This window comes from Penaeus chinensis, chromosome 11, assembly GCF_019202785.1.
Source record: "Penaeus chinensis breed Huanghai No. 1 chromosome 11, ASM1920278v2, whole genome shotgun sequence".
Classification (NCBI taxonomy): Eukaryota; Metazoa; Arthropoda; class Malacostraca; order Decapoda; family Penaeidae; genus Penaeus; species Penaeus chinensis.
Genome location: NC_061829.1, coordinates 2,257,716 through 2,267,715, shown reverse-complemented (window position 1 = coordinate 2,267,715; position 10,000 = coordinate 2,257,716). Strand labels below are relative to the sequence as shown.

At 56.2% G+C, this 10,000-nt stretch overlaps 1 protein-coding gene across 1 annotated transcript; it reads left to right on the top strand.

Annotated features, from left to right (window-relative positions):
* Nucleotides 1–5,326: 5,326 nt before the first annotated feature.
* On the top strand, nucleotides 5,327–8,478 carry LOC125030827 (sterile alpha motif domain-containing protein 1-like). The gene is made up of 3 exons (XM_047621137.1): nucleotides 5,327–5,395; nucleotides 5,868–6,092; nucleotides 8,299–8,478. The coding sequence occupies exons 1-3, from the start codon at nucleotides 5,327–5,329 to the stop codon at nucleotides 8,476–8,478; spliced, it is 474 nt and encodes a 157-aa protein (XP_047477093.1).
* Nucleotides 8,479–10,000: the final 1,522 nt, after the last annotated feature.

The following is a 10,000-nucleotide window of genomic DNA, read 5'->3' as shown; positions in this document are numbered from 1 at the left end:
GGTGGCGGGGCTGGGAAGCATGACCAAGAAATCCCGGGGTCGCAGTGGCACTCGGGATGATCCAGGCCGCCCACGCACCGCCCACGAAGCCGGGCATCGCCCACGCGTCTCCTCCTCCCCCCCTGGGGGGCAGACGGCTTCTAGGGGCGTGCAAGCGCGCCTCAGCTCCCCGCTGCTGATAGCTGGCTCGCCGAGGTCGATCAGCTGACGCGAAGGAGGAGAGCAAAGCATGAATGAACGGCAGCGTACACAGCTGGGAGAGACGATTCATTCCTCTGCTATATCCTTAGATACTATATGAGTTAGTAGCCTAATTCAATTGCTAATTAAGCGGGGCAATTCAATTGCCAATCAGATAATTAAATTCGAATACGCGAGGGGAGATAAATATCAAAAAGCAAGGCTATCTCTCTCTGGCGGACACCTCTCTCTCTCGTTCACTTCGAGGCCCAATCTCTCCTCTCCTCCACTCTCTCTCTCGATCTCTCTCTCTCTCTCTCCTTCTCTCTCTTTCTCCTCTTCTCTCTCACCTTCTCTCTCTCCACACTTCTCTCACTCGTCACTCTCACTCATCTCTCAATCTCTCTCTCTCCTCTCTCTCCTCACATCTCATCTCTCTCTCTCTTCCTCTCGCTCTCTCTCTCGCTCTCTCCTCACTCACTCTCTCTCATTCCTCCCCCCCCCCTCTCTCTCTCACACTCTCCCTCTCTCCCCCACACTCTCCCTCTCTCCTCTCTCTCCCTCTCTCTCTCTCTCTCATCCCTCTCTCGTCTCGCTCTCTCACTCTCTCTCTCTCTCTCCTCCAGTCCTCTCTCTCTCTCTCATCTCTCTCTTCCTCGTCCCCCCTCTCCATCCCCTCTCTCTCTCTCTATCTCCCTCTTCATCTCTAAATCCTCCTCCTCTCTCGCTCCTCACTCCTTCTCTCTCCTCTTCATCTCACGCACTCTCAGTCTCTCTCTCTCTCACTCTCTCTCTCTCTCTCTCACACTCTCCCCCCCCTCTCGTCCTCTCCTCACTCTCTCTCGCGGAGCTTCCTCCTCTCTCTCACTCTCCTCTCTTTCTCTCTCTCTTCTCCTCCCTCACCAAGACCCACCATCTCTCTCTCTCCCCTCTTCCCTCCTCTCTCATAACTACCTCCCCCATACCACTCATCCCTTCTCCTCCTCTGCCCGCTCCCTCTCCCTCCCCCTCCGACCCACTCCTCCATCACCTCTAGTCCTCTCCTCTCACATCCCCCCTCTCCCTCTCATCTCCCTCACTCTGGCTCTCCCCTACGCTCCCCGCTACTCTTTCTCACGCCACACCTCCACTCCCCCCCTCCCGTCACCCACACACCCTCACACTCCCCTCTCCCCCCACTCACCACTCCCTCCCCGCTCTCCACACTCCTCCCTCCACTCGTCCTCTCCTTCTCGATCCCTCCTCTCACTCTCCTCCTCACCCTCTCACTCACTCCCTCCCTAATCTCTCTCTCTCTCTCTCACTCTCCTCTCTCACTCCTCTCTCTCATCCTCTCAGTCTCTCTCTCTCTCTTCTCTCTCGCTACCTCGCACTCCTTCCGACTCTCCTCTCCCATCTCTCTCTCTCTCTCTCTCTCTCTCCTCTCTCACTCTCTCTCTCATCGCTCTTCACTCTCTCTCCTCTCCTCACCCTCTCAGTCCTCTCTCCTCGCTCCTCCACTCTCTCGGCTTCTCCTTCTCTCTCTCTCCTCTCAATCCCCCCCCCCTTCTCTCCTCACCCTCCACTCTCTCTCTCCCTCCATCCCTCACTTCTTCGCTCCTCTCTCCCTCCTCCTCTCTCCCTCTTCTCTCTCACAGTCCTCTCTCTTATCTCTCTCTCTCCTCTCACTCTCTCTCTCGTCACTCTCCAGTCTTCACCCGCTCTCATCTCAACTCTCCTCTCTCTCCTCTCATCACTCTCCTCTATCCTCACCTCTCTCTCCTCTCCCTCTCATCTCTCTCTCCTCTCCTCTCCTCCTCTCTCACCTCTCTTTTCTCTCTCTCTCATCTCCTCTATATCTCCACGCTCTCTCTCTCACTCTCTCTCTCCTCACTCTCAGTCTCTCCTCATCTCTACTCCTCTCTCTCTCTCGCCTCTCTCCTCTATCTTTCTCTTCCTCCATTCTCTCCTCTCTCCACCTCGTCCATCTCTCTCCTCTCACACAGTCTCCTGACACCACAACAGTCTCTCCCTCCTCTCTCTTCCTCCTCTCTCTCTCTCCTCGCTGCTCCCGCGGGGGGTCTGTCGGCGGGGGGGGGGGGGGGGGGGGGGGGGTAAGGGAGGGGGGGGGGGGGGGGGGGGGTGGGGGGGTGGGGGGGGGGGGGGGGTAGAGATGGCGGAGGAATCTACTCTCTCTTCACTCCTCCACTCCCTCCCCAGTCCTCCAACTCTCCCCCACCACCCCACGATCTCTGCGGTCCTCTCTCTCCTCCTCTCGTCTCCTCTCTCTCCTCTCTCACTCACTCAGGTCACTCACAGACAACCCCTCCCTCAATCACTCTCTCTAGTCTCTCTCCCTCTCTCTCTCGTTGCATCACTACCTCCCCAAGACTACCACACTCTCAGGTCTCCTCTCCCTCTTTTCTCTCTTCTTCCTCTCCTCTTCCCCTCCTCTCTTCTCTCTCTCCTCTCTCTCTCTCTCTCCTCTCTCCTCACGTCTCTCTCTCTCTCCTCTCAGTCTCTCTCCCCCCCCCCTCTCTCTCTCACTCTCTCACATTCCCTCTCTCCTCTCTCACCCACTCTCTCTCTCTCACTCTCAGTTACTCATCTCTCTCCCTCTCTCTCCTCCTCCTCTCTCTCCCTCGTCTCTCTCCTCTCTCTCTCGTCTCTCTCACTCTCTCTCCACTCCTCTCAGAGTCCCTCTCTCTCTCCTCTCATCTCTCTTTATCTCTCTACTCTCCGACTCTCCTTCTCTTCTCTCCCTCCTCCTCAATTCTCTCCTCACCCTCTCGTCGCCTCTCTCCACCTCTCCTCTCCTCCTCCCCACCAAACAGTCTCTCTCTCTCTCTCCTCCCCTCTGACCCCTCGTATCTCTCATCACCTCCCTCTTCCCTCCCTCTCCCTCCTCCTCTCTCCCCCCCCTCGTACATCCTCCTCTCTCTCTCTCTCCTCTCTCTCACTCTCTCTCTCTCCTCCCTCACTCTCCATCTCTCTCCTCTCTCTCTCTCTCTCCTCCATACTCACTCTCTCTCTCTCCCCTTTCTCTCTATCCACCTCTCTCTCTCTCTCTCTCTCCTCTAATTCTCTCACCTCTCTATCCTTCTCCTCTTCTATCACCTCTCCCTCTCTCTCACCCACTAGTCTTCTCTCTCTTCTCTCTCCTCCCTCCTCTCTCCTCTCTCTCCTCCTCTCTCTCCTCTCACTCTCAACGTCTCTCCTCTCCTCCACTTTCGTCCAGTCTCTCTCCTCTCTCCACTCTCTCATCCCTCGTCTCCTCTCCCCATCTCTCTCCCTCTCCACTCTCCTCTCTCTCTCATCCCTCATCTCATAACTCTCCACTCCTTCTCCATCTCATCCTCTCTCCCCCTCTCTCTCTCTCTCTTCACTCTTTCTCCTCTCTCCTCCACTCACTCAACTCTCTTCTCTCTCAACCCCCCCCACTATCTTAGTCTCTCTCTCTCTCTCTCTCTCAGCTCTCTCTCTCTCTCTCTCCGCTCTCCTCTCTCTCCCCTCTCCTCCTCTCCTCTCTCCTCTCTGTTTTCCGTTCTTTCTCGCGCCTTCATCACCTCTCTCTCTCTCTCTTCGCTCTCTCCTCACTCTCCTCCTCTCCTCTCCCCCTCACTCGCTCTCTCACTCTCTCTCCACACTCTCAACTCGTCTCTCCTCTCTCTCTCGTCCACGACTCAGTCTCTCTCTCCTCTCTCTCTCTCCCTCTCTCTCACCTCATCCTCTCTCTTCTCTCCTCACCTCTCCTCCTCTCGTCTCTCTCGGTCCGCCCTCTCTCGTCCTCTCTCTGCTCTCTTCATCTCTCTCTCTCTCTCTCACTCTTCTCCACTCTCACTCCTTCTCCTCACTCCTCTCTCGTCACTCTCTCTCACTCTCCTCCACTACTCTCTCTCGCCTCTCACTCTTCTCTCAAACTCTCTCTCCTCTCTTTATCTATATATATATATAATATATATATATATTTTTTTATAATATATGATATATATAATATATATACCTATTCATTGACTAAAGTGAGAAACTAACGCATCCCTCGAGTCCTCCTGCTTCACGGGCTGCCTCAGAACCATCCGTATCCGAGGGCGTGGGCGGGGTGTCCAACCCCGCCCACTGCAGAGGACCCTGGCCGGCCCACCCCTCTGTTGCATGACTGTCCGCCCACGACGCCCGCGCTATGCAGTGGGCGTCGCTGTGGGTTAGGTCGCTGGTCCATCCTTGCCCGCAGAAGTCGACCATTAGGGAGACTCCCTTTGGGGTTGGCGGGGGATGGGCGGGGGGGAAGGGGGTGGGCGGGTAGGGCGGGGGGGAAGGGGGGGACAGGAGAATGAATCAGATGGAAATGATGATATTATTATCAATTATTATAATGAAAATAGTAATAATAGCAACAACAACAATAAATAATGATAATAATCATCATCATCATTATCATCATAATAATAATGATGATGATAATAAGAATAATAACGGTGATGATGATAATGATAATAATAGTAATAATAATTCCTAACAATAATAATAATAATAATTGGTATTATCATTATCATTATTATTATAAAGATAATAGTAATAAAAACAAAAATAATTATAATAATACTAATATAATAAGAAAAAAATAAGTAATATCAATAACAATATTAATAAATAATAAGAGAGTACTAATCCACCTCGTACACCCCTCAAACACCCAGACCTTGCTCCTCCGTACATTCCCCCCTTGCAGCAATCCCCCAAACACCCTACCCAACCACGTGCAAGAAAACGCAAGCGCAAGCCGCGTCCCGCCTCACCTGGCGCTGAGGTTGCACGAGCAAGGTGTGCCCCGTGCCGGTGCAGACGGAGGCGTTTGACTCTGGCAAACAAGCTGCAAGGCACATAGAAGCCTGACGCGGGGCCCAAGCGCGCGCACCCTGATTCGCATCACAACCTCGCTTGCGGGCGCGGTGTAGGGATGGAGGGGGGTGGGGGGGCGGGGCGGGGGGCGGGGGGGGGGCCGTACACTCAGCTGCAAAGCACAGCGCGCCATCCATTGGCGTTGGGCGGGAAGCGCAGGGGCGGGCGGAGGCGGCGGAGAGAGCGGGCGGGCGGGCGGGGGGGGGGGCCCGAGTTACAGGGCGAGGCAGCGCGCGGCGGGGGCGGGTGAGCAACAGGCGCAGCGAAGATGTGCCTGGGCAGGCAGGGCGGGCAAAGCGGCGGGCACCCCACGGCCCCACACCCGGAGCCGCGGAAGGTGCCGCGCCACCTTGCAAGCGCGGTGCCCCGAGGCGCGGCCCCCGGGCACACGCACCTGAGGGGGGCGGGCGGGGGAGGGGGGATAGAAGGGACGAAGGGAATGCATGAGGGATGAAAGGGGGGGAGGAAAATAGAATAGAGGTAGAGTGAAGAAGGAAAGAGGGAAGGAAGGGGGAAGGAGGTGGAAAGAAAGAGAAAAGGAGAAGAAAAGGAAGGAGGGAAGGAAGGGGGAAGGAGGTGGGAAGAAAGAGAAAAGGAGAAGAAAAGGAAGGAGGGAAGGAAGGGGGAAGGAGGTGGGAAGAAAGAGAAAAGGAGAAGAAAAGGAAGGAGGGAAGGAAGGGGGAAGGATTGGGAGAGAAAAGAGAAAAGGAGAAGAAAAGGACGTAGGGAAGTGAAGGGGGACGGAAGGAGGCCCCCGCGCAAAGCATGAGCCAGCACAGCAGTGCGTGCCGGGTCCGGGGTCCGTCTAGGGTCCTCCCGGCGCCACGGCTACTCCCCCGGCCCGGCGGGCCGGCCGAGGGCAGGAGGAGAGTGACGCCTCTGCCACGTGCTCCTCTCCCTCCGTCGGGCCGTCGTCCGGGGGCCGTCTTGAGTTCGCTCCCGCGCCCCGGCCCGCCCCGTCGCTTCTTCCTGTACTGGGGCCGGCTGAGTGGCCGCCCTCTCCACTTCTCCTCCCCGTGCCTTCGTGCCTTGCCGTGTGGTCCGCTTCGATTGGCCGTCCCTCGCGCCCGTTCTCCTGCCCTGCCTTCTTTTCCTGTCCGTTTGCCGTGCGGTAGTGCCCACTCGCGCCCTCCTTGAGGGCCCTCCCCTTCCGCGAGGCCTTGCCGTTGTCCTTCTTAGTGCCTCCCTCTCCCCGCGCCCCCCGCCGGCTATGTCCTGGCCGGTTTCCTTCGTATGTGCCTCCCGCGCCCCGGCCGACGCCCCTGGCCTAGCTTTCCTGCCGTTGGTTTCCGGTCGGAGTGTCCTGCCCGCGCCCCTTGCGCCTCACCTGCCTGCTGTTCCTGCCTTTGGGCCTTCTTATGGCCGCCCGCGCTCTCTGCTCCGCCCCTGCGCGCGTCGTTCCTGTCCGTTGTTCCGGCGGTATTGCCGCCCGCTGACTCGTCCCTGCCTTGCTTGCCTGCGCTCGTCTTGTCGGCCGCCTACCTTCCCACCCCCAGTCCGCTGGGCCCCGCCCTGGCGTCCCTCTTGCGTCCGGGCCTTCTCCCCGCCCCGCTACAACCAGTCCATACTCCCACCCACCGCCCGTACGACAGGCACCACCTCCCGCCCCCCCTCCCACCCCCCCCCCCACACGCCCCCGCCACCCCCCCCACCACCACCCCCCAATCCCCCCTACCCCCTCACCACCCACCCCCACCCCCCCCCCCCCCCCCCCCAGACCCCTCCCCCCCCCCCCCCACCCACCCCCAACCCCACAACCCCCCACCCCGCCCCCCCCCCCCCCCCCCCACCCACACACCACCACCACACACGCGCGGCGCGCACACACTTAAACACACACACCACACACACACACACATAAGACACCTACAGACATCAACTCACACCCCAAGTTTAACAACACACACACACCCCCACACACACAACAAACACACACACATGCACACACACAACACACACAACACACACACACACACTCACACAAACAAACACAAGAAAACCCCACACACACAAACACACTACACACACCTCAAAACAACACACACATACAACCCACACAAAACACACACACACACAACACACACACACATACACATACCCACCAAAATTTACACACGACACACAAACCCACACACTACACACACATACATACACACACACAACACCACATACACAAACACACACCACCGACACACACCCACAAACACACACACACACACACACACACACACAGACACACACACACACACTACACACATACATACACACACAACACAAACACACATACACCCAAAAAAACAAAAACCCCCCACCCAATCACACTACACACACACACACACAAACACAGCACACACACACCCCACACACACACACACACCCACACACAAACACACACACACAACACACAACCACACACACACAACACACAAAACATAACACAAACACAAACACATGTCGACACAACACACACACACACACACAAACACAACACACACAAACACACAACACACACACACATCAGCACATCAACACACACAACACACACACACACACACACAACACACACACATACACACACACACACACACACACACACACACATACAAACCTACACAGCACACACACAACACACAAACACACACAGACACACACACACACACAATCAAACACAACACACACAACACACAATACAAACACACACACACTACAAAACACACACATACACCCACACAACAAACCCACACACTACACACACACAACAACAAACACGAACACACCCACACGCACAAACCCACGACACACACACACAACACACAAACACACACACACACACAAACACACAAACAACGACACACACAACACACACAAACACAACACAACACAAACATACACACAAACACCAACACACACAAAAACACCACACACCACACACACACACATACAAACACAAACCACACACTACACAAACACCACACACAAACACACACACACACCTATACAAACACAGCACACACCCACAAACACACCACAAACACACACACACATACAACACACACAAACCACAGACACACACAACACACACAAAACACACACACACAAACACACACACACACACAAACAACAACACAAACACACACACACACCACACACACCACAAACACACCACACACACAAACAACAAAACACTCACAACCACACATACACAATCGCACTTCGATACCCAACACCTGTTCCCCCTAGTCCGTGTCCGTCCCTGACGCAGCGGGCGGGCCGCCGTTAGCAGGCGCGCTCCTTGGGGGCACGGGCCGCCTCGCCGTCGCGGGGGGGCGTTGCAGGCGGCAGTCCTGGGCGCGGGGTGAGGCGCGCGGCGGCGCTGACACGAAGGGAGGTCGAGAGTTCGTGTCCACCACACCTGGGTGAGGGGGGGGTGAGAATGGAGAGGGAGGGAGGGAGGAGGGAGAGAAGAGAGAGAAGAGAAGAGAGTAGAAGAGAGAGAGAGAATGAGAGAGAGAAGAGAGTGAGAGAGAGAGAGAAACGGAGAGAGAAGAGAAAGAGAGAGAGAGAGAGAGAGAGAGAGAAGAGAGAGAGAGAGAGAGAGAAAGAGACGGAACGGAGACGAGGACAGAGAGAGACAAGAACAGAGACAGAGAAAGAGACAGAGACAGATACGAGACAGAGACATACAGACAGAGACAGACAGAACAGAGACAGAACAGAGACAGAGACAGACAGAGAGAGAGAGACAGAGGGGAGAGAGACGGAGAGAGAGAGAGAGAGGAGAAGGAGAGAGAGAGAAGAGAGAGAGAGAGAGAAGGAGAGAGAGAGAGAGAGAGAGAGACGAGACAGAGACAAGACAGAGACGGAGACAGAGACAGAAGACGGAGACAGAGACAAGAGACGAGGACAGAGACAGAGACAAGACAGACAGAGACAAGACAGCGACAGAGACAGACAGAGAGAGAGACACAGAGGGAGAGAGAGAGAGAGAGAGAGTGAGAAGAGAGAGAGAGAGAGAAAGAGAGGAGAGAGTAGAGAGAAGAGAGGAGATAGAGAGAGAGAGGAAGGAGAGGGAGAGAAGAGAGAGAGAAGAGAGAGGAGAGAGAGAGAGAGAGGAGAGAGTGAGAGAGAGAGAGAGACAAAAAGAGAGAGAGAGAAAGAGAGTGGAGATGGGTAGATAGAGATAAAGATAAGAAGGGAAGAGAGAGAGAGAGAGAGAGAGACAAGAGAGAGAGAGACAAGAGCGAGAGAGACAGAGCGAGCGAGACCGCGAAGAGACAAGACGCGGCGCGACGCGGGGCGCGAGACGCTGCGCGCGCACAAAGCAGAGCGCGCAGAGCGAGAGGGCTGGACGAGAGAGCGAAGAGACTGGAGTAGAGAGAGCGCGAGAAGAGAGAGACCAAACCCAGCCAAACAAAATAGCAGCAAGAGGGGCAGAGCACAGAGCAAGAGAGCGCGAGCACAGGAGACGAGCAAGGCAGAACACAGAAAAGCGTACGTGATAGCGAGGGAGAGAATAGGAGAGAGCGCCGCCTTAGCGCGGAGCCAAACAAAAAGATTGTCGTCTCGCGGGGCGCCGGACTGCCGCCCCTCGGGCGAGCGTGCGCGTAGCGCATAAGCGCGGCGCGAGGGCGCGCGCTCCCCGTGCGCGTTGCTCTTTCTCTTTTCGTCGCGCGTCTTGCGGTGTAGTCTACGCGTGCTGCTCGGCCCGACCGCTCTTCTGCTTGCTGCCCCCAGTCCCGCTGGGCGGCGTGCGCTCCCGAGCGGGGTTGCTCGCGCTCCTGCTTTCTGCGCGGCGTCCGGCTCTCGTCGTCTCTCGCTTGTTTTTTTTTGTTTGTATTGTGCTGGCCCCGTGCTCGCTCGTCTCGACGAGCGTCTCTCGCTCTAGCTCTATGCGCTCGCGGCTGTCTGCGGCTCCCTCGCTGCTGCTCTTCGCTTCTGTCGC